At 40.9% G+C, this 25,430-nt stretch overlaps 1 protein-coding gene across 1 annotated transcript in view; it reads left to right on the top strand.

The window, feature by feature from the left end:
• Window positions 1–23,468, top strand: part of METTL16 (methyltransferase 16, RNA N6-adenosine) — a 34,991-nt gene extending 11,523 nt beyond the window's left edge. The window contains exons 4-9 of the mRNA XM_075000773.1: window positions 5,165–5,280; window positions 6,558–6,700; window positions 13,880–13,949; window positions 17,929–18,018; window positions 20,949–21,122; window positions 21,229–23,468. Of these exons, the coding sequence (XP_074856874.1) occupies window positions 5,165–5,280; window positions 6,558–6,700; window positions 13,880–13,949; window positions 17,929–18,018; window positions 20,949–21,122; window positions 21,229–21,849 (1,214 nt within the window). The 3' untranslated portion in view covers window positions 21,850–23,468. The remainder of the gene's footprint in view (window positions 1–5,164; window positions 5,281–6,557; window positions 6,701–13,879; window positions 13,950–17,928; window positions 18,019–20,948; window positions 21,123–21,228) is intronic.
• Window positions 23,469–25,430: the final 1,962 nt, after the last annotated feature.

The following is a 25,430-nucleotide window of genomic DNA, read 5'->3' as shown; positions in this document are numbered from 1 at the left end:
GACAAGGAAATACCTCAGCTCCATAGACTTGGCATTTATATCCAGAACCAGAGAAAAGAGAGCCAAACTTTGACTTCTCGGGGTGCAGAGCTTGCAGTGCCTGGCCCCTGACCCTGGCCAGGGAAGCCTCTTGTATTCTGATTTCTGAGTAAATCTGCTGTCTTCTAACCATAGTTCTCAAGGGCATCTTAGAGGAAGACCCCCATAAAGTTTCAAAAGAATCTTGCCTTTCAGTGGAAGCAGATGTCCTTTATCCTCGGATTCCTCTCTGTGTGATTGATTCAAATGCTGGTTACAGGAGACAAGAATGTTAGAAGTTTATAATATTTTGAATATTGTGAAGGAAAAATTTGGATATTCTAAACAACTGGATGATCATCTTTTATAATCCAGGAAGCATTCTATATCTGTAGTTAATACTGCATCTAGAAGGTCTATGGATTCAGATTTTCCAAGTGTTCCTTTAGTGCCAAATTAGGACAATAAAACAGGTTGTTTTTAGATGCTGCCTGATGGCTTCATTGTGTTCCCATAGTGTTTCTAATCTGACAGTTACAATAAACTCTTTCATGGATTTTTATTATCCAGAACACTCAAATAACTAGTATTTTAACCTTAAGTAAGTTTTAGTTATGTTTTCAATAAGTACAGTATAGTGAGAGAAAGTACAAATAAATACAGTAGAAATTCACAGTGTACAATACTACTGTTGGTAAATAAAGTACTCTGCATACATTTTTGTTTTTCTTAATATCTAATCATGTTTTTATTTAGTGTTGTGCATTGACAGATATACCTGTCTCTCTCTTATCTAGAATATTTGAATATTTGGCAACCTCCTGGTCCAAGGGCTGCTGGATATAAGAGTTTACTGTGCTGACCAAACAAAGAAAAGAGTAATTCAGCCTTTGCAGAGAAACACTAATAATAACCTTTGATACTACTTTCCTAATCACTTCTTTGTTTCCTTCCAGAAAACTTACTTACTGAAATTCCCACCCATTGAATATCAGTTACATTTTTCAGTTGAGAGTGATACTTCTTAAATGGAGAAGACTTAGCTTGCACCTGAATTATTGGTGGCAGAAACTGACTTCCAAAAGCTAACACACAAATGAGTCTTCTGTTGAGTGTGGAAACTGATTCCTTTATGTACCAATTGCATATGATGGAAAGTATCAGAAAGGTAGCTGTGTTAGTCTTTATCTGCAAAAACAATGAGAAGTCCTGTGGCATGGTTATAGGCAAACAGATATTTTGGAGCATAAGCTTTCATGGACATGGACGTGCTTGGTCAGATGCAGTGTAGTGGCGATTCCAGAGGTCTCTGTAGTTTGGAACTCCCTCCTTTTCATGAGCCTGTATAAATAGACTTCTGTAATCTCCAGTACATTTCATCTGACCAAGTGGGTCTTTGCCCATGAAAGCTTATGCTCCAAAATATTTGTTAGTCTATAAGGTGCCACAGGACTTCACATTGTATGTGCTGGAAAATGGCGCTATTAAAGGCTTGTCATAACACTTTAAGGATAGACATCTGTTGGACTGTAACTAAATAATGGGAAACTTTTTTCATTATTTTTCTATGCTGCAGCAATTGCAGCAATTGAATATAAATGCTTCAGTGCCATTGCTACTGGCTTCTTTGACTTGATTCTTGGAATAAATTACATTGAAAATCCCACACTCAGTGCATACCGCAAGAAATAAGGCAGATGGTACCCTCAAACTGGTGGTTTAGTTTATAATTAAATTCCTGAAACCAGTAATAAAATAGCTTCTGCAGCAACTGAGTGGTTAACCAGAAGCTAAACCTAGTCTCCATTAGGCATTCCAGCCCTTAGCTCCCATCCAACTAATCCACTCAAATTCAGCGAGAGGTTATTGAAAACCTATTTCAGCATATGTGAAATCCCAAAAGATCAGATTAGTGTCGTGAGATGAATATATCTAATACAGATCTTACCCAAATATCTCACTGTCAGCCAATCCTCAGTAAGTTAGCTAAAGCCTTAGTAATAAAAGAAGAGAGTTATAAATGGTGAATGAGTCTCATACAGAGGTGTTTGCAAAATCCATATATCAGGTTTGTAGTAGTGATGGAGTTAAGTGCTGGTTTGTGATAGTCTCACTGTAATCACCCAAAAGGTTGTGGGTCCTCTGGCCCTGATTTCTATCAAGAAAGTTTTAAACCAGTCCAGAAATAATCAGGAAATTAATTCAAAATGAAAATATATGATGTCTTTTTATATCCTCTGCCACATGTGTGGAAAATTGCTCTCTCAAAAAGAATTCCCCCAGCCCCTTTTTGTGAAATGTTACTGGACCTGCCCAAAAGGGAATCTATAGCTCTGACGCTGTTTGCTATTTGACAATGGTTGTTTATTTGCTCCTTTGTGTCTGCATCATCCTCCGGGAGAGTTATCAGAGTCAGATGAGGAGCTGCTTCTGTGGCCCACTGTTAGTGTGTTGTCCTGAATGGCTCATCAATGCATAACTGTCTAGGCTTGATGTAAACTGTTTGTGAAGTGTCAGTAAACCATGTTGAACCAATATTTGTTAGCTTCTAGTACACAGTATCCTCTCTATACATGTCAGATTTTGTTGGCTTGGGCTCTGAAATGTAAATTTTTAGGCAACTTAAAAGTATTCCACTTTGATTGTACATACTGCACTTCAAAATTTAAACTTCCTGTTTGTATAGCAGCTGCAAAGCCATTGTTGTGAAAGAATTTAGTCACTGTGCCTCAGTCTTGCAGCTGGACAATGTGAAAGCCCACTTATAATAGAGGCTGTCTCTGGCCATATCATTGCATTACTGGAGCAACACTAGAGTCTTTTAGTAATTTTTAGAATTAGTCTTATATAATTAGTCTTTTAATTGAGTCTTTTAGTAATTTTTAGAATGTGTTGAATTATCATATGTTATATCAGTTAATGTTTCTTGCAGAGTTCTTCTCACCTTAGTCTCATTGGCTACTTTGTTTGCCGTGAAACTACTCATATGTCGTTAATATCGCAACATTTTATTGTATCCCTATGGATTGTAGTAAAAGTGAAGGATGGAAGATTTCAGTGCTTGTTACACATGTAAATAGTCTTCCCTCAGCAGTGGCTGTAGAGCATACAGTAATTTGTTGTGAACAATACTCCACCCATATTTATGCACAAAACCCGCGTTCATCATACAGCTTCTGAAAATATTGTCTTCTGAGTAATTTAATCCTGAAGATGACAAGTCATTGTAAAACCTGATGGGGTAGGGTCTGACTGGCACTAGTTGACTTTCTTGGCTCATGGATATTCATTATGTCGGAAACTGATGGTTGCAATTATAGCAAGTGTTATCAACTTTATGTGGGTTTTATTCAACAAAGAATGTTGACAAAACCGTGGGACTTGCCTTTATTGGCATCAATAAACATTTTAACTGTGAAACTTCCTGTAAGAAGTAAACCTTCCATTTTGGCATCTAAGATTAGACAATAAAAAGAGAAAAAGCGAGGAACATGTTAATATTTGTTTTTTAAAAAGCCAAAATGCCCCCCCCCCCAATTTTTAGTCATGCTGCTTAGAATCTAACAAGGCTGATTAGAGTTTGCCTGCCTTAACTGTAAACTTTTCATACTTTCATGTTTGGGTTTTAAGAAGTGCAGCTTTAACTCTAAAATTACGGTTTTACATATGACTTTTTTCTAAGTAACATTATTGTAGAATAATACGTGTTCAAACTCCATGTGACTGCAATATTTACACAACTTTTTTTGTATTTGGATTTCCCTTATATCAGTTGAAGATCTTGAGAAAGGGGTGCAGCAGACTAAGTTGAGAGAGGATATGGAGTACTTTCTGGCTCTCCTGGTTGCAGATGTCCCAGTAATCCGTCCCACTCGTTGTCCTTTGGAAGGGCCTCTCTTTGCTGCAAATCTGCTTAAGTCCCAAAGAGGGAATCCCACTCCTGTGAATCTTTGTAGGTTCTCAGGATTAGGCCTTTTCGCACCTTCTAGGCTCCACAAGTAGGAGCGTGGTCCTGTCATCAAATTGACTTTCTCCTGTCTTCTGGACTTGGTATTTCCTCTTGAGATCTGCAGGAAGTGGAGGAGCGAGAAGGAAATTTAGCTGGAAGAATGCCAGTGGAAATGTGAGGTCCTCCTTTTTCTTGTTTTCTGAGAAGAGGGTTGCAGGAAGTGGAGAGACTGTCCAATTTCCTCTCTCCAGAGTTTCTCAAATATTAGTTTCAGCCTCTGCTGTGTTAAGCCCTGTGAGATTTGAATCATGAGTCATCAGCCTTAAAGATATTCTTCAGAGCCTACAAACCTGATTATGGGTTTAAGAGGCTCCATACCCTACCCCCATATTCTTAGCCTTCTTTTGGCTTGTCAAACTGCAAGCAGAAATATGGAGAGTGGGCTAACAAAGCCATTAAGAAGTGAGTGGGAATGTGTATGGCCACCTTTGAATCTCTTTAAGCCTTGTGGATTGCTGGGTGCACAGTGTACTTAATGCATATGTTGGGAGGATGGCCATTGATCTCTGCCCCCTTCGTCTTGACCCCACACGTTAGTAGCAGCAGTATTTCAAATTCAAAGGTAATGAATCTTATTAGACTTCAACTAAAGTTTGATCCTGTTCACTATACCTCACCTAGAGAAATCTGGTAAACTAGGCTCTACCTCTGTCCTTCCCTTCTTTCTGTCTGTCTTTCTTAAATAAAGTGATAGAAAGTTAGTCTTGAGCTGTGAAGATCTATTTTAGGGTGTAGTAATTCTGGAACTCAACATTCAGTTCACTTCAAATTTTATATGAAAACTCTCTCTGCATAAGACCTAAAATACCAGTTTTGAGTTGTGGCTGTTTGAGGAACTAAAATTAGGTTTATAATGAAAACCCAGGTGCAACTGTAATATGGAGCAGCTGCTATCTCTGAAAGAGATTCTTCCAGTTCTGTGATACTGGTTGTTAAAAAAAAAAAAAAAAAAAAAAAAAAAAAAAGCTATATATGTGTCTTTTCTTTTGTTAGATGAATGTAGAATGTTTTTTCAGACTAGTATTTTGATATTAGTTGCATATGTTACTTATATCCTAAAGGAAGTGTTAAAATACTTATGTAACAGTAGAGTTAATTTTAGTTCCTTACCAATAAACATCCTCCTTTTTCTGCTAGTGGTTAAAGTACCACAGAAGACCCTTCTAATGGATGCACTAAAAGAAGAATCTGAGATCGTTTACGATTTTTGCATGTGTAACCCTCCCTTTTTTGCCAACCAGTTGGAAGCCAAGGTACAGTATATTGATTAGACTGAATGTTATGCTTGCTTTGCTGGTTTTAATAGGTGGGGAGGGTAATTATACCTGAGGAGATAAGTTTTGAAGGCTCATTGGGGGTAAACCTGATCTCTCTGTTTTATAAGCTGTTGTTTTGTGTATGTATATGTTTTTGATTATTTTTAAAAAAACAATGCTGCAAAGCCCACTTAAGTCAACAGTCTTTAAAAGGTTACCTTAAATGAGTTTTTTAAATTCTGAACTAGGAAATAAACTGTGGCATTCTTCCCCTGCTTCTATTCAAATTGTCTCTAATAGATTTAGTATGGAATTGCAGTCACCATGGACTTGGTCTTAGTGAGCCTGCTGTAGTGGTAGAAAAAACAGAGGGACAGGTGGGCATCACCATTGCTAGAAATGTCTTGTTGCTCAGCTTCATTGTTATACCAGTCTGAGGTGTGGTATGCACTGCTGCTTGAGTTGGTATAAGTTGTTAATTTTCTCATGAATGTGGGGAGTGGGGGGGAAATCCCCGGAGCAACATCATTAATGCAGTGTCCATGTGATGCTGTGTAGTCAGAAAATGCTCTCAGTGACTTATCTTCTGTCCCTTGGGAACGTGGAGTACTGAAATTGGTGGGAGAGCACTCTCCCACTGATTTATTGTGTCTTCATTAGTCTTGTTAAATATCTGGTGCTGCAGTGTGCCAGTTATAGAGAAGCCCTGACTCTAGACCAAATAAGAAGCTTAGAATCTTAATCTCCATAGTAACAACTTCAGATTTTAGAAATACAGGGGAGGAAGTGTTGTAAGTAAAATAACTGTATATTTAAACGTTGGCTTTTAACTTTCCGATATGACTATGTCCTAAGGTGTTTTATAACCAGATGTTTAATACTATTCTCATATAGCAATAACATCAATACATTGCTAACTGTTTTCTGTAGCTAAGTATACAGATTTTGCTTCATTTTCTGTATTACTGTACCAGCTAGCAGCTCAGGTCATGTATTAGGATCCCATTGCGCTGAGTTCTCTACAAACACAGAACATAAAGATGATTTCTGTCCCAAAGAGATTATAAACCAAATACAACAGATGGACACTGGTAGAGAGTAATAACAGTGGCATTGTTAAGATTAAAAATACGTTGTTAGCATTTCCCCATATGGGGAAGGTGTGCAGCACTGATATTGTTAGTGTTTGGCAAAGCACAAAGGAGACAGCAATGTTTAAGGCAGGATATTGTTTTTTAATGGTTTAAACCTCGCATACTTTCTTTCCTGTCTAGGGAGTAAATTCTCGAAATCCTCGACGGCCGCCTCCTAGCTCTGTAAACACTGGAGGTATCACAGAGATCATGGCTGAAGGGGGAGAACTAGAATTTGTCAAAAGAATCATCCACGATAGTCTGAAGCTTAAAAAAAGATTGAGGTAAGGACTGAAGTTGTTGAGAAAACTTCCCTCCTCAAATGGAAGGTACTATAACTGATAACATTTTTGTTTTGGTTGAAAATCCAATTTGTTATGGTTATCTTTCTTTTTTTAATAGCCATAGGTCAAGGAAGTTTACTAGTTCATTTGAGACACATTAGTAAGCTGTCTGAGGTCCAAGGAATAGTGTTTTTACGTGAAATTGAGCAGAGGACAGCTGCTCTCCCCTTTAGATTCCTAGTTTTTGGGCCAGAAGTGATCGTTAGACATTTGGTCTGATTTTCTGCGTAGCACAGGCCAAAGAAGCTTCACACAGCAATTTTTGCATTTAGCCAAGCAACTTGCAGTTGAAGTAGAACATATTTTAAAAAGAGATTGTCAAGATTTCAGGGCATCACGGCAAGGAGAATTTCGCATCCCAAGGTAGTCTGCAGGGCTGCCAACAGAAGTTCAGGGCGTCTTTGGCACGGCGGGGGTGGCTCTGGGCTCTCGTAGAGGGTGAGGACTCGGGAAGAATTGGTGGGTCTGGAGGATGGTCTCCCCCGGTTAGCCCTCTAGTGCTGCTCGGGGCTCTGGCAGCAATGTGAAGGACCATGGTCTCTTGTGCCCTCTGTCAGTGTCCCTGGGTGTCCATGCCACTGCTGGCTTGGCATGGTGTCACCACTTGGATGTGTAGCTGGACTACGGATGGCAGCTGCATGGTGCACGTGGCACATAAAAGCTATTGCTGGTACTACTAAAATTTAAATTGCCGTGATTTAAGTGTCACAGGGCTCCCTATTGCCACTGTTGTTTACTGTGGCAGCTGGGAGCCCATGGGTCTTTTAAGTTGCCCCAAGCCACAGGCAATTCCCCTCAGCCTCCCTGTTCTCCCAGTTGGCTGCCCTAATAGTGAGTTCCAAAGATTTATTGCCCTCGCAATTAAAAATCTGCATTTTTTTTCCCAGTTTGAATAATGCTGATTTTAAACTTGCAGCCATTGGATTTTGTCACAGCTGCCTTCTAGATTAAAGGGCACTTTAATACCATATCGCCTTTTTGTGTAGGCATATGATGCTCACCGCCAGATCCTCTCTTCAACAGACTATAAATAGATGGAGGTCCTTTCATTTTTTTTTTTTTCCAGACCATAAATTATTCTTGTTCTTCTAAAACAACAAGAATTCTGTGGCACCTTTATAAACTAACAGATATTTTGGAGCATAAGCTTTTGTGGGCAATGACCCGCTTCATCTTTGCCCGTGAAAGCTTGTGCTCCAAAATATCTGTTAGTCTATAAGGTCCCACAGGAATCTTAAGCCGTGTCTACACGTGCACGCTACTTCGAAGTAGCGGCACTAACTTCGAAATAGCGCCCGTCACGGCTACACGTGTTGGGCGCTATTTCGATGTTAACATCGACGTTAGGTGGCGAGACGTCGAAGCCGCTAACCCCATGAGGGGATGGGAATAGCGCCCTACTTCGAAGTTGAACGTCGCAGTAGGGCACGTGTAGACGATCCGCGTCCCGCAACATCGAAATAGCGGGGTCCGCCATGGTGGCCATCAGCTGAGGGGTTGAGAGATGCTCTCTCTCCAGCCCCTGCGGGGCTCTATGGTCACCGTGTGCAGCAGCCCTTAGCCCAGGGCTTCTGGCTGCTGCTGCTGCTGCAGCTGCAGATCCATGCTGCATGCACAGGGTCTGCAACCAGTTGTCGGCTCTGTGGATCTTGTGTTGTTTAGTGCAAGTGTGTCTGGGAGGGGCCCTTTAAGGGAGCGGCTTGCTGTTGAGTCCGCCCTGTGATCCTGTCTGCAGCTGTGCCTGGCACCCTTATTTCGATGTGTGCTACTTTGGCGTGTAGACGTTCTCTCGCAGCGCCTATTTCGATGTGGTGCTGCCCAACGTCAATGTTGAACGTCGACATTGCCAGCCCTGGAGGACGTGTAGACGTTATTAATCGAAATAGCCTATTTCGATGTCGCTACATCGAAATAAGCTACTTCGACGTAGGCTTCATGTGTACACGTAGCTTTAGTCTGTATCTTCAAAAAGAACACCTTGGCTACCTCTCTGATTCTTGTTCTTCTTTGAACTTGCCAGTTTTTTACTTCCTTTTCAAGTATGGACAACAGAACTGGGCATAATAGTCTGACTTCACAAGTGTCACATTCAGAGGTAATATTGCTTTCCTTCTTCAGTCTGTTATTCCAGTTTATATACCTGGGGATCAACTTAGTTCTTTTATCCAGAATATTACACTGGGGAGCTTATGTTCCGGTGACTGACTACAGTTTCCAAGAATGTCTCCTACGATATAGTCTTGAAAGTATGCTGCATAGTCTTTATTGTTTGTACTTGGCTATATTAAACATATTCATTATGTAGTACAGTAACTTCTTTGATATCCGGCAACCCTGGGACCAGGAGGCTGCCAGATATTCAAATATTCCAGTTATTACAGAGCAGGTGTGGGGAAGCACAGGCAGTGGTCAGTGGCCTCTCAAATAAGAAAATTCAGCTCATCCCACCCCCCCACGGGGTGGCTGTGTGGTGTGAGGAGCCGCTTGTGGGGTGGTGTACACCAGGCAGGAGAGCCCACTCAGCCAGGGAGGCTCACACAGTACCCCAGGACTGTCTGGGGTGGGGCGGAAAGGAAGCCACATCATCGGTCAGAATTTGCTGGAGTTATGCTGGTTATCTGAGAGTTCTGGGTGATCAAATACCAGATAAACAAGAGTTTACTGTAATCCAGAAAAGAATGCAGAGCGCCCAGTTTTGCATTTTTGCAGTCTTCATAAGATGCTCTGTTTTGATCTTCCCAAAAATAGGAGTAGATCTTGTAGACTTCCTCTTTTTTCCCCAAGGAAACGGTTAATGACGCCCTTTGCTGCCACAAGGACTTGTCAGTGGCTACGGTTTGAACCAGTGACGAATCTATCAAACAAGCAGGCAGGTCATGACTGTATCAGATTTCTGAATTGAGAAGTGTTCAGCATGTTTGGATGGCCTTGATAAAGTAGAAATCTTCCTAGCTGTTCAGGATGGACACACTCACAAAAGGTTTATCCTTGAATTCCAGGTTGCCAGTTCAAACTTAACTGCACCTCCACACTGTATCGACCTCTGCATCAGATTTTGAGTGGAAGCTGTAATAGAAAATAGACTGCTATAGCACTGTGGCCAAAGGTTCAGGCTGGGAAAGGCTAAAAGAGCATAAAGGTGAGGGATAGTTCAGCGGTTTGAGCATTGGCCTTCTAAACCCAGCCTTGTGAGTTTAATCTTTGGGCGAGGGGCATTAAAACTTTTCACATCTTGAATACTGCATACCAATGTGGTCTCCTCATCTCAAAAAAGATATATTGGCATTAGAGAAGATTTAAAAAAGGGTAACTAAAATGATTAGGGGTTTGGAACGGGTCCCGTATGAAGAGATATTAAAGAGACTAGGATTCTTCCGCTTAGAAAAGACTTAAGGGGGATATGATAGAAGTATATAAAATTATGAGTGGTGTGGAAAAAGTGAACAAGGACGATTATTTACTTGTTCTCGTAATATCAAAACTAGAGGACACCAAATGAAATTAATGGGTAGCAAGTTTAAAACAAATAAAAGGAAGTTCTTCACACAGTGCACAGTCAACCTGTGGAACTCCTTGCCACAGGAGGCTGTGAAGGCTAGGAATATAATGGTTTAAAAAAGAACTAGATAAATTCATGGAGGTTAGGTCTGTTAATGGCTGTTAGCCAGGATGGGTAAGGAATGGTGTCTCTAGCCTCTGTTTGTCAGAAGCTGGAGATGGATGGCAGGAGAGAGATTTCTTGATTGATACCTGTTCGGCCCACTCCCTCTGGGGCACCTGATCTAGGCCACTGTCAGCTGACAGGATACTGGGCTGGGTGGACCTTTGATTTGACCCGGTATGGCCGTTTTGATGTTCTTATTTGACTCTCCTTGCCACCTAAAGGGCTACATTTGGAGGACAGGTGTACTTTTATTGTCCTATTTAAATGAAGGCATCTCTATCTATGCCCTGTTTTTCCAAAATCTGGAAGAGTCATCCAACTTGGCTGCTGCTTTTTAATACAGTACGTTGCTCTGGGAGTCTGTTACTGCAGATACTTTGACCTAGTGCTGTATTCCAGTCTTGCTTCACTAGAGACATCTCAACCAAATGGCTAGAATGTTGAGCTACACTTTACGTAGGAAACTGAGACTTGCCGCCCAAAGGAAAAACTTGATAGCTTCATTTTCAACTGTTCAATCCAGCTGTTCAAGACAAGGCATAACATGATTCAGTGATTGGAAGCTGAATGTTAAAAAAGTGCATGTTTTTTTCTACTTCGTCTTTCTCAGTGGGGTAATGAGCTGAGATAAAATAACCCACTAAGGGATGTGGTAGACACTTCTGCATTTTGAAGTCTTGAGAAAAGTGTCCCATCTTAATTTGAAGATGTGCTGTATTTCAGCCAGAAGTTACTGGGCTTAATACAGGAATTACTGGGCAAAATTCTCTGGCCTGTTATGTAGGGGATCTGAGTAGAAGATTGCAAAGTGTCTCCTTTGGCCTTATAAAAAGCTTATTTGATTCTTTCCAATTTAGCATGAACACGAGTTTCTTATTTTATTCTTGTACCCATGATCAGTTTAAATCATTTTTCTCTCAAAGAAGCTGCTTAAAATATGTAGGAGGTAACTGCATTCCAGTAATTGAACACTCCCTGGGTACACAGTTTTAACAGTGTACTGATGAATTATTCCATTGGGCCCCAACATCTCTCTCAAAATACTTCGGGAAAGTTCCTGCAAAGGAACTTATGGGAAATGCTGCAGAAGAACACAGGCGTTTGCCTTTGGATGAGTCTGTGTGACCTGGATCTCTCTGCCCTCATCCCTCTGTTTGCTCACTGATGCGATATGGATTTAGAGAGTAGGAAACTGGGAGAACTAACATATCTAAATTTCTCATAAGTAGAGCTGCCAGGGAGTGGGTCTGTTTTTTCAGACACAAGCTCTTATTTTGCTACTGTCATCTCTGCTCATTCCTTTAGAAGTTAAAATTGAAAGGTTGAAACCAATTTATTGTAAAGGATACTGTGATGGGTTGAATCATAGCAGTCCCCTTGGGGCTGTCACCCATTGTGCTGATCATGCTGCTGAGCCTACCTGCCTATTTGCCCTCTCGTGCACCTCACCACTCTGTTCTGCTGGGTCAGAAGCTTTGGTCTCCCCCAGCTGAGTAACAGAGTTGGGGTAACCACTTCTCAGCAGAGCAACACAGATACTGAACCGGCTCAGCTACAGGGCCATTGACAGAACCTAGAAATACCACCCCCAAAAGAGACAAAACCCACAAACCTGTCTTATTCTGTGTCAAAGTTTTACGCAGAGAAAGCTTACAAGTTTGCCGTCTATATTGGTGAAACAGAGAGATGCACAGTGGTTGCTGTCCCTCATGTAACAATTATTGACACTGGACTCTAACAAACAAGTTTTTATTAAGTACAAAAAGTGATTGCAAGTGAAAACAGACAGATCCAAGTAAATTACTAAACCTAAGTAAACCATACCAATTAAACCCAATGCATTAAGGCTATGTCTCCACCACAAGATAAATTGATTTTGTAATGTTAGATTTTATAAGTTCAAATTTGAGAACCCTAACCTCCCCACAAAGTCGAGTAGCGCTGCCACACTAAATTGCCAAACATCACCTGTTGTAGCAGTGCATTGTGGGAACCTATGGCACGGTTCCCTCAGCCTTGTAGTGTTCTGGGTTTTTCACTGTCACAGTAAAGGGAAAAAATGCTGTGCAAGTGGGTGTGGGTATGTTATATCACCTTCCCACATTGCATTGCTTCAATTCCCCTCCCATGGAAAGCAAATGGGCATTTTTCAGGAGACTTTCTCCCTCCCCCCCAGCGAAGGCCAGCCTCTGAAATCTTAAATTCATGGGCTTCCTGTTACCTTAATTCCTGCACACCTGGAGAGCATCGGCAATGCAACTGGCCAGAATGAACAACTGTAGGGCATTGTGGGATACATGTAGGACTCCTCTGGAGGTAAATAAAACCTATTTAAAAGGAAGCTGTTTCCAAACTACCATTAATCCAAATGTTTACATTCGAATTTACTGTTAATCCCACTCAAGTTGTCGGAGTAAGACTATTGACTGTAGTGCCCCCTAAATTTGAAGTAATGGTAATTCGATGTGTAAACAGTCACAGCTGAAAATCAAGCTAAGTGCCTTAGATTTGAATTTATGCTGTAGTGTAGGAATAGCCGAAGAAAAATTGTTTCAAAGTATGTTCCTCATCCTTGTTCTTATTTCTGATAAAATGCTTCAAGACACAGTTGATTTTTTTCCTCTGGTCTGGGTCTACAACTCTTTGTTTCTTTAGGATTTTTTCTTGTGTATCTTCTTAAGGTGAGGAGGCAATGGCAAAGGCCAGCTGAAGACAAAAGACTGGTGTCCATTACTTACATAGACTTTTCTCAAAGTGGGACGACTTTGTTTTATCTCCCCACCCCCAGGGCAAAATACAAGATTGAGGATGGATTCCAGCACCGGATGGCATGATCACATTTTTTCTAGGCTCAATCACTGTTTGGGTATACAGGAAAAACAAGTTCATTTGCAGATCATTACCATGAGATAATTGTTTCCCTAAGTATCTCTAGTGGCTTTCATGAGAAGACTTTGATTAATAAAACTATTTGACACTTCGTATTTCCAACTTCACATACAAGCATAATACATGGACAGAAATGAACCTACACATTCAGCAGACTGGAACTTTAAAAACGATGTGATTTTTGCCTAAACCATCTTTGGAGTTATACATACACATATAAGCCAATTTTCAGAAAACATGGATGGGAGTGACAGGTACCATTTTATAAACCACTTTGACCTTTATGAAGGTAGGACAGAGTTGTTTAGACACTTTTTAAAAATTTTACACAATCTAATTTTGAAAAATCCCAGTGAATTTCTTTACCAGGGATTTCTTTCCTTGGTCTCCCTGTTCATTTCCTTGATCAAGACATATTGCTGATATGGGTTTGCCACTATTTTTAACTGGAGAGTACTTTACCTCCTGTGATGCTTACAGGTCTCTGATATGAACCCTTTGCAGTTAGTAGCCATTTTCAGTAGAACTGTTTCTAATGCATCTTTAATGTAATATATTTTTCATAGGTGGTACAGCTGCATGCTGGGCAAGAAATGTAGTTTAGCTCCATTAAAAGAGGAGCTTCGAATCCAGGGGGTAAGTTTTTCTCCGGGTGCTGAATGGTTGCATATCCTATGTCCTGATTCTGTGCATTTGTTACCAGCTTTTGTCCCTTAAAAAGAAAGGTTTCTTACAAGTAACTGAACTTCAGTTCGTTGGAAGATGCTTTTGTATTATGGAGGCGCTGATAGCAACTCCAAAGTTGAGGTTAAGCAGAGTTTTGAACGTAAAACATGGGAATATAGTGCCTTCTCCAGGTTTTCAGCACTATTTTTGAGAATTTCCAAGAGCTGTTTTTCCTCATTTAATTTGTATGCTACATATATAAATTACTTAATTTGTAGACTAACAGAACAGTGAATTGTCCCACGGGGTTGAGGAATTAGTTGCCTTGCTCCTTCTGCCCTCAGTTTTGCCTCAGTGGGTTACCTTAGAATAGGCGTGGAGAACCTATGGTCATGGCTTGCCTTGATCTGGTCCATGAGGTTTGGCCCTCCCCCACAGCGGCACATACTGGTGCTCTAGCCATGAGGTAGGCGCAGTGGCTGGAGGGAAAGCCAGCTCTGGCTCCCCACTGTGGAGGGAGAGCCCTGAGCCTCACAGACCTGATCAAGGCAAGCTGCAGGCCAGATAAAGTTTTCCTGCCGTACATGGAGCCATGTGGAGACACCTGTGTCCCCCTGGGAGCTGTGTCAGGTAGGCTTGCCAATGCATTTGTTCCCTCCTGTACCTCCCAGCCTGCTCTTGCACCCTGCCTTCCAGACTCCTCCCCCAAGCCCTCTGCTGCACCCATCCTGGTCTCTGACCCAGACCCCACACTCCTATCTGATCCCTGGCTCCCACCACCTGCACACTGAACCCCTCATTTTTGGCCCCACGCCAGAGCCCAGAGGGGCACAAAATCCACAAGTTGGACCCCCAAAAGAGTTAATCAAGCTGGGGGGGTAAACTCCCCCTGTGCTCCCCCTTAGTGCTGGAGCATCAGGGGAGTGAGGGGAGAGCATCTTTCTCTTTCTGGTTCTCAGTGGGGGGGGCCACATCTGTGTGGGTTTTTCTCCTCACTTGGGGGCCAGGTTGGTGAGGGTTGTGGTTTCATTTTTGTTTTATGCTTCTCACTTGTATGTGACACCTAACGAATTTTTCTGTGGGTTCGTGGCCACTGATCCAAAAAAAGTCTCCCACCCCTGCTTTAGAAGAAAGAGTCTGAATGCTGTTGTGTATATTTGGGGCAGTCACGTCCACTTAACGCACAGGTCTGGGGGTAGTGGGCAGGAACGGAATCTTCCCAAACAGGGAGGTGTATAGCATTAGCTGCCCCTAGTAAGGAGTAGATAGCAGAGTTCACACTCCCAAAAATGTGTTTGATGGTGTCTTCTCCCAAGATAGGATTTTTATTTAAATGTGTTTGAGTTGTGATAAAGAGAAAATCAGGGATTACCTGACTTCCACTACATGCTAATTAATCCTTTAAAGACGTGTATTTTTTTTTAAAAAAATGCCCTGGGCTGTTGAAGACTGCTTTTGACTGCAGACTTATAGTGCACTAACATAAGGGCTCTGAAAACTCCATTATTTCAGTCTAATTTCATGCCCTTCACCCTCTACGTTTCACAGAAGTGGCTCTCACTAAAGTCTCTAATGAGCTCTTCCTGGTCACATTTCAGAGGCACTACTCCATTGTCCCCTCTTTGACCTATTGGATGTCTCTGAAACTGATCTTCCAATCCTGCCTTCTGTGGGCTCTGTCCTTGGCTTCCTCCTCTTTTACCTTTTTTCTCTGGATGATCTCTTGCACAAACATGGTTCTGAATACCATATTGATGATGACTGGCAAATGCCTCTCTTGTTCTTTTCATACTGAAATCTCACCTTGTCTTCCTACATCTCCTTCTGGATGCCTAGTCGTCAGATGAAACGTAACATGTCCAAATGGCTTTTTCCTCGTCTTCCCTCAAAACCCTTCCATCTCTGCTTTTATATCACTGTAGACAGCATGATCATCCTGTGACTCAAGCTTGTATTCATGGTTTCTTTTTTCACTCAGGTATCTTTAACCCATATTTCCAGACATACCTAAATCATGATGTGCTTTCCAGCACATCTCAAAATCTAACTCCTCCTTTGTACTTTCATTGGCAAAACCCTTGTTCACATTATAATCTTATCATGCTTGATTACTGCAATTTCCTTTTCCTCCGGCCTTGACGCTTGCAGCCTAACTTCCCTCAAATTTATTCTGATTGTTGTTGCTAAGATAATGTTGGCTCATCACACTCTCATCCTAAATTTAGTTCCTCCTCAGGCTTCCTCTTTTCAGCGTATCAGACTCATTTTCATTGGTACTCTCAAAGTCCTTCGTGACTGAACTACCTGACCTTATATCTTATGGTATGATTCAGTAATGCTAGACCCCAAGACTCAGTTCTCAACCTGAAAAGCACTTTTATGGGAAGTGAGAAATGTGCTGAGGTAGAATCCATAGAATTCATCTCTTCAGAATTTTCTTCTTCTATAATGTTTGCAGGAAAGTACAACCATATAATGGTTGGACAGGTGGCAAATTGTGATTACTGCTTCTTATTGGCTAAGAATTGTGCACATTCTCTCGTTTTGTAATTTTATCTCCTTCATTCCATCTTTGCTCACTTCGCAGCCACTTGTTCTGAATTGTCTCTTTCGCTTTGTAAACTGTTTGGAACAGATACTGTACCTGACATGTCTGCTGTGGCCTCTTTGGTCTCTAGGTGTTACTGGAATGCAAATAAAAATAAGCTCTGAAGAGCTTATCATCGAAATTGACAAAAGAGAAGGAAAAGTGTGCAGTACCATGTGTGTTTCATCTCTTCATTGGCCATATCTACACATAGGGAAAACTTAAAATGGCCATGCTAATGGCCAAGTTGAAGAATACTAATGAGGTGGTGAAATGAGTATTCAGTGCCTCATTAGCATGCTGCCGCCCACAGCACTTAGAAAGTGCCACATTTCACTTGCGCGGCTTGTCAATGGGGGGGTCCTTTTCAAAAGGACCCTGCAAACATTGAAATCCCCTTGTTCCTGTCAGGTGTTTGCAGGGTCCTTTCAAAAAGGGCCCACCTGTAAACGAGCTGCGTGTGAGTGAAACGCAGCACTTTTGAAGTGCTGTGGCCAGCAGAATGCTAATGAGGCACTGAATATTCATTTCAGCACTTCATTAGTATTCTTCGATTTGGCCATTAGCATGGCCATTTCGAAGTTTTTCCTAAGTGTAGACGTAGCCATTCTTATTTATATTTAACCTTATATGTAAATTCACTATGTTCGTAAGCAGGCTTGAACCAGATCCCATCCTCTGCATTCTTAATACTTTTGGTTAGAAAACTGACCCTTATCCTTCACCTCCTTGAGCTCATGCTCAAACTCACTGCATTGCTATTTCACATAGTCTCTCAAGCCACAGTTATTGCTTCCCCATTCTCAAGCAGTCAGCCCCATGACATAAAACAAGTAGTGGAGGCTTGTCATGCTGATTTCCTTAATTGCAAAGCTACATGTGTGTACATGGGATATTCTTCTTCCTTCACCAGGGAAGCCTAACTTCTTTCATAGGTCACCTACAGGGGAGGAGATTTGTGAGGTTTCCACCTTGTGTGACAGAGGATGCTACTGTAGGTACTTCAGAGGGACAGTGACATTTTACAGAAGGGGAGGAAGTGGTTTGCCCAAGATAATACGGTATATCAGAGGCAGAACTGCAATTAGAATTTGGGACCTCCTAGCCTACACTGTTTACATTCAGCTACATCATGGTGCCTAATGTGAGTTTAATTCTTAGGGATTAAGGGTGGATTTAAGTTGCTTGTTTTATTCTTGGTAAAGCTCTTTGTCTAAGTGGTTGCTGTTTCACTTTGATGTTGTTGGTTCAAAACCTTAATTTTGTAACATATCTCAAGTTGCACTGAGTGTGTAAAACAGAAGGACACTTCATTAATTTGAGATGAAAGGTTGTCATGACAAGAGTTTGTCCTTCACATAGGTTCCTAAAGTTACCCACACGGAATTCTGTCAAGGCCGTACTATGAGGTGGGCACTGGCATGGAGTTTCTATGATGATGTCAGAGTGCCTGTAAGTACCTGTATTTGGTTTGTTTTTCATGGTCCTCTACGCTTAATTTTGTGGGGAGTGTTTAACAAGTATGTCCTCTACAACACAGCTATTTCCTTTCAGTCTAGAGTACAGGATACAACAGTATTTGAGCTGCATTTCCTGCATGGCAGTACAACCCTGCACCATAGCCAGTTAAAGCCTTGTAGTGCCCCTCAGTCTATCCATTACATGTCACTTGGTGTTATTCTCAAATCCTAACCTGCTTATAGATAAGCTTGGCAGAATTAGATTTTTATCAGTAAATGTCAATAAACATACATTTTGATGATTGAAATGTATGGACAGGCAAAGTAAGAAATAATTCTTGAACAAATAGTTTGATTTAAGAGGGTGTTTATTTTTTATATTTTGAAACATTTTATCGCAGTTCACAGCAGCTGTATCTTTGTTCCCTCTCTAAAGTCCAGCAAGGGCATCCACACTCACGCCTGCAGTTTCCCAGGGTTTGCCTTTTCTGGGTGGAGACATGCATTCCTCTCCCTTCTAATGGGATACTTCCAGAGTACACAGTTCCGTTCCTACACTGTCATCCTCAGCAGAGAGAGGCTTCCTGATGAGATCGTGCTTGCTTTCTCTTTACCAACTGTTAACCAATGCACTTGATACAGTTATAAGGTAGGGCGCAGCACTTCCTACAAAAGCTGACTTGATTCTTAAGATAAAAAGCATTATGGAGAAAATACCTTAAAAGTAAGAAAAGGACCTACACACATGCTAATAAGCTTGCCAGAATTAAACCCTACCTTAACATGGATTCTTACTGGAGCAATCCTTAAAATTCACCTATCCAAGGGGGAATCCTTGTGATAATTTATATCACAGCTTCAGCTCAGAGCAAGCCCCTAGCATTATGAGGCACTGGAAGGTCCAGTGCTTCCAACCCTACCCTAAGGATTGGGGGCCTTTCTCGATTAGGGGCCCTATGCATTTGCTGTATAAGGAAGAAGGTCATGAGCAAGTTTAATCCAGGTCATTTATTTAGTAACCCTTTGTCTTTTGGATTTGGAGAACCCAGTTTGAATTACAGTGGCACCTCAGATGTTGGGAATTGAAGTTGTTTGTAACACTGAGCAAAGTGTTATGGTTCTTTCAAAAATTTACATATGAACACTGACTAAGTACAGATTTTAAACTTCCTTCTGGAGAAGGAAAATGCTGCTTCACCTTCATTTTTTTTTGTCAGAGAGGTAGCGGAATTAGTCTGTATTTTGAAAAGCAACAAGAAGATCTGTGGCATCTTATAGACTAATGTATTTTGGAGCATAAGCTTTCGTGGGCAAAGACCCAGTTCGTCAGATGCGTGAATGGGGGGTTCCAGAGGATTTTGCTCACAAAAGCTTATGCTCCAAAATATCTGTTAGTCTATAAAGTGCCACAGGGCTTATTGTGACTTCATTTTTTAGTAGTTTCTATTGAACACAGGACTGTACTTTATTTGCTTTTTTGGATGTCTGCTGCTGCCTAATTGTATATTTCCGGTTCTAAATGGGGTGTGGTTGACTGACTGTTCTGTTTGTAACATTGACGTTATACTGTGCTATATGTAAACCTTTACAGGGAGGTGGCTTCTCTGAGGATGCTACAATTTGAATGCATTTGCCTAATTAATCACTACAGTTTTTATTTCCCTTCCCATGGAAATTCATAATGTCACAGTAACACATACACCAATTGCATGTTAATACAATGTACTCCAAAGGCGTTAATCCTAATTTAGTGGGGTCAAGTCCAGAAAGTTTGTTCAGAGCATTACAGTATATTGTCAGTCTGTTACATTGGTGACAATTTTTAATGGTAATAAAGTTTTAATGTTTTGAGTCTCTGTCATTAATTGTCTGAGGCCACCCATTCCACATGTTTGAAAATTTAAATGGGTAAAAAATAAAAAAAATTTACAATAAATATCAATATCAGTCAGACGAACATAAGTTACACCAAGCCACGCTTATAACCAGTTCTGCCAAGCCTAGCTATAAATAGAGGTTAGGTGAATGATGGGTTTCAACGTGAGTGGGCACATTCCCTGAAAATCAGGTCACTTCCACTTTAGTGCTTAAATAAGGATTTAGCAGCAAAAAATTGTCCTCTTCTGAAAATTTTAAAATGTCCACATCCTTACCAGTCGAAGAGGGGAAGCTGTGTTAGTCTGTATCTGTAAAAACAATATGGAGTCCCGTGGCACGTTAAAGACTAAGATTTATTTGGGCATGACCTTTTGTGGGTAAACCCACTTTTGTCAGACGCACTGGTGGTCCTTACATTGTCATATATGAGCTGAACTAAACTTGTTAACCTATTCTATTACATCAAAACCTGCTTTTACCCATGTATGTATTTTTTGCACAGGCACTTGAACTGGCAATAACTAATTTTACAAGATAGGTGCATCTGTGTGTGATCAGAATCAAAACATTAGTAGCTTCACATGTAGTACCAAAAGTCACAAAAATCTGAGAGATGGCAGTTCAGGGAAAACATTATTGATTCTTTTTGATATCTGTGCAGCAGGCCAGTACAAAGCATACACACCTTTTAAGTCCTACTTAAACCCTCCTTGAGAGCTTAAATGGTACATAGGATATGACAGTGAATGTACATGGTTTTAAATGAGAATCCCATTTCACTCCTATTGGTACTGGGATCAAATAATCAAAACTGGATAGTGCAGCAGTGCCATCTAGTGGCCCCAGGAGATACCACCTGCCTCTGGCCCTGGAATCCTGTTTTTTCTGTAAATGTGGATAGCCCAATAAGGGAGAACTGGATAAACAGATTCTACTGTACTGACACTGGGATGATGGAGGCTCTGTGTCCTGGGTGTTAAAACTGTCTGATTAGCATTGCACGTCTGTTTGTTTGTAATTCAGTTGTGTTGTTGCTCTTTTCAGTCACCTCCCTCCAAAAGAAGGAAGTTAGAAAAGCCCCGGAAGCCAATTACATTTATAGTGTTGGCATCCACAATCAAAGAGTTATCAGTCAAGGCATCAGCTATGGGTTGGGATGCTGTGGAAGGCATAGCAGTGGTTACAAAGTGGATAGAGAAAATACTGACTGATTTGAAGGTACAGTATTAAGTATTACATTTTAGAACAAGATGCTGCTTTTGGGCATAAATATAAACTTTTAAAAAGTAGAGTGATAATGAAGTTTTGCTGTTTTCTGTAATAGGTTCAGCATAAGTATGTTCCCTGTGGGAAGGATGAAGTTAGTCTATTTCTAACAGCCATAGAAAACTCTTGGGTTCATTTAAGAAGGAAGAAACGAGAAAGAGTAAGGCAGTTACGAGAACTTCCTCGAGCTTCTGAAGATACTCTGCAAGCAATGGAAGAGGAGAAGAACAGCCAGAAAGACTCAAAAAATAACTCAGTGTGTGAACAAAACAAGACTGAAAACTCTGAAATGGCATCACTGATGCTTGATGAGGATGTTAACTCAGCCAAGAATGACGTGCAAAGGGAAGATTCCCCTGTTAAAGAACAAAACAGTGAGGAACTCATGGAAGAGGAGGACACAGAAGCAAAGCAAGCAGAAACATTGGTTGGTGAAGACTCCAGTGATGCAAAGGAGGAACCTAATGCTTCAGAGGATGTTGGCAGTCTAGCAATGGAAAAAGATCAAAGTCCCAAAGGAACTAGTGGACATTTTCTTTTCAAGTGTTTAATAAATGTGAAGAAGGAAGGTGATGATGCATTGGCAGAAATGCACTGGGTTGAGGGGCAGAACAGAGATTTAATGAACCAACTGTGCACCTACTTAAAAAATCAAATTTTTCGACTAGTTGCTAGTTAGCCTTGTATTCAGAATATAGTAGAAATAGATCAGTTCTGGATATTTTTTGTAATCCCCTTTTTAATAGCACAACAAGGCTTTTTTAAAAAAGATGTCCAAAATTGAGATGGAAAATCAAATTTATTTTTAACCAGAGCCTTTTTTTTTAAATACAAGGATTCATAAATATGTAATAATGAGAGTATGAGACAGAGTGCTGAAAAAGCACTTCAGTGTTCTAGCTGTGAAATTGCATGATAAATGGAAACTTATCTTTGCAATAGCTCTGTGGTTGACTTCATATGGCGACATTACAGCTAATTCTGGTCTGTCTTATCTGATGTAGGCAGAAATGCTGTTCTCTATTCCTAAATAGAAGTAATCTTCACTACAATATTTTATATCATGATTATTGCAGGAATATAATATTTTTTTCAGACCTTACCCATGTAGATTATCTTGCAACTCTGTGTATTGTCTTTGGGGAAGAAGGCACTTGCCACTTTCCTCAGTCATTCTTCTCTTTGTGTTTGGCCTCAGCTCAGCAACATCTTGATAAGAGATGACAGTTATTTAAATGACTGCTTATAAAAGCACAAAATAATACAGGAGACTGGATAACCTTAGAGATGATTGTGAATCTCTAATTTTAGTTAATGGGCTATATGAGAAAAAATTAAATGGGTTTTGCATGATAGTCTGCATTTTAAAAGTTTAAAGTGAAAAATTATTTGTGCTTCACCTTCAACTTACAAGTTAAGAAAAAATTAAGTCTGGCACACATTGTTTTATAATATATGTCCTCACTGCATTCCATACCCTGATATCAAATGCAAGTGTCGTGATTTCAAACAATTATTCTTGAAAGATTGGAGTGAAGTTTTTAATGAGGGAGGGAGAGAGAATTAAAGTATGTCCTTCATCTCCATGAACTGGAAACTAGATAACTAGAAAAGTTCATCATAGGGTATGTAAAGATGGATAGGAGAATAAATTATGATGATGAACAGTGAAGATAGGATGGAGGCATAATTTAACTATAGAACTCATGGCATTTGGGGTACCAGCTATTGTTGTCTTGTGCTTTTTGCATGTGCTCCAGGGCCCTGTGCCCTGTCTAGTTGGAGCTGTACTTTTGGGGATTCCTTGACCTGAGCTGTACTTGAAATCTATTACCTTCAAGGGGGGTGCAGTAAGGATTCTGCATTGTGTTGCACCAATCTTGTCTTGGTCTTTACACAAGGTTGATGAAGGAATTATGGATGTTGCTATCACCATCTTGTCTCCCAAGGGATGAGCTTGTCCATGCAGAGGTTCACTACAGGATAGGATAAGGACTGGACAGGACAGGATAGCTGATACTCTCTATGGAAATGTCAAGATCTGTTAATGGAGAGTTCTGAAGTGGCCCAGTGACTGGAAATGAGTTGCAACATTGATTGCATTATACTAGTATGGGACTCACAAATGAAATCCACAGTAGGGCTGTGGCTACACTGCCCCTCCCTTTTGGAAGGGGCACACAAATGTGGTCCATTGGAAAAGCAAATGAGGTCTGAATTTAAATATCTCAGACCTCATTTGCATATTCATATGGGATCTTGATTCTGGAAGAGCCGATTTTTGAAAGCCAAATCAGATGTGTAGATGGGGTTAATTTGAAAGGAAACCCTGCTTTTGAAAGCATCCTTCTTCCTGGAAAAAAATAGGAAAAAGGGTGCTTTTGAAAGCAGGGTTTCCTTTCAAATGAACCCCCATCTACACAGCTGTTTTGGTTTTCAAAATCAGCTCTTCTGGAATCAAGAGCCTGCATGAGTATGCAAATGAGGCATGAGATTTAAATCTGTGCCTCATTTGCATTTCTGATCAGATGCATTTTCATGCCCCTTCTGAAAGGGAGGGGCAGTGCAGCCACAGTGTAGGAGAAAGATTATTGAGGTAACATAGCAAATGCTTTCGGGATCACTTCAAATATTGTTTGCTCATTAGGGGCAATTCAGCAGAAATTGAGGGTCTTTTGCACCACAGGAGACCAAAGAAATAAGATATGCTGTTTAAGACTTGTCCTTAATCTCTGAAACTCTGCTAAAACAGTTATACGAAGTATTAGATTTGTTATCCATAAAATCATTATGGTACATTGTTTTTATTAAATTTATTTTATTTGGATCAGCTTTTACCACAATTGAGGGTTTTGCATTACCTCTAGTTCCTTTGTCTTTTAAAAGAATGCACTAAATATTGACAAATTGCCTGAAGAAGTTGTGATTCCCTGAAAGTTTCATATAGTGCAAGTAAAATTAATATTTTTGTTTACTGTAAAAAAAAAAATGAAGAAAGCATATCTGTATAGAAGACTAAAATATTTATGCCTTTGACTTAATGGATTCAATTTTGAATAAGAGAGCAATGTTTCTCCTGTGTAGTAGTGAATAATAATACTTCTAAGACTTCTAGATTTCTTGTTTCATTAATGAATGGCTGTCATGCTGGCTAACTATTTTATCACAGGTAAGGGGTGGTTTGTTAAATTGGGAAGATAATGTTGTGGATAGTCCTCTGAAAAAATCCCCTCAATATACAACGGCAGTCAAAAAGCAAACAATTTTAGCAGTTAAAAAGGGATAGAGAACATCCTGTTGTGTCTCTGTCGGTGCAGGCAATATATAGCAGAGCAGCCCACCAAGCTTTTTAATCCAGCTCATAGCCAATGGGAGCTGAGAGATTTTGCTGAGGGAGGGGTAGGGCAGCAAAATTTCTCAGCTCCCATTGGCTGGTTTCTGGCCCATAAGAGTTAAGAGATTTGTCAAGGCTTGAAAATGGCTAATGGGAGCTGAGAAATTTTGCTGGGGAAGGAGGTGCAGCACAGTTTCTCAGTTCCCATTGGCTGGTTTCCAACCAATAGGAGCTGAGAGGTTTTGCTGGGGGTACAGCCCATGAAGCTCTCCCTTTCCCCCAGCACCCAGAGAGACAGAACAGCCTGTTCGCTGGGGCTGCTGGCTGGGAGGGAAGCCGGCCTGAGAGTGCTGGTGGCTAAGGGCAGCTTAAACACCTCCTGGCCTTAGCCTTCCTCTGGCACTGCTTCTCAACTCCTTGCCAATGCCTGTACTCACTTTACAACCCCCCCAGGCCACAATCCTTTTCTGCACCCACACCCCCTCATGGACACTGCTCTCCAATACCATGTCCTGGTCACAACTCCCTCCACCCAAATTCCCTTTGAGACCCCAACTCTCTCCTTCATCCCAGTTCCCTATTTTGAGCTACATTCTTCACCCAAACTCCATCCCAGACCCTACACCCCCGCCATAGAAAAGTGCAGCCCTTGACCACTTACCAAAGTCTTATAGCGGCTCTCCCATCAAAAATTATTGCCTATCTCTGCTCTGTATAAATATATGGTATATCCACATCTTTAATATGGTGCACAGATGTAATCTCATTTCAAAAAATATTTTGTCATTGGAAACAGTTCAGAAAATGGCAACAAAATCACAATTCCCCTGGAATTCTGAAAGGGGTTTTTAGTGTTGACGATGTGCCGACCTACTCCGGGTCCCGTGGGTGCGCGTGGGGTGTGATACAGTGGGGGGGAGTCGGGT

The sequence above is a fragment of the Carettochelys insculpta genome, chromosome 1 (genome assembly GCF_033958435.1).
Source record: "Carettochelys insculpta isolate YL-2023 chromosome 1, ASM3395843v1, whole genome shotgun sequence".
Lineage (NCBI taxonomy): Eukaryota > Metazoa > Chordata > Testudines > Carettochelyidae > Carettochelys > Carettochelys insculpta.
Note: the sequence above shows the minus strand (reverse complement) of the source record. Positions and strands in the feature narration are given on the sequence as shown.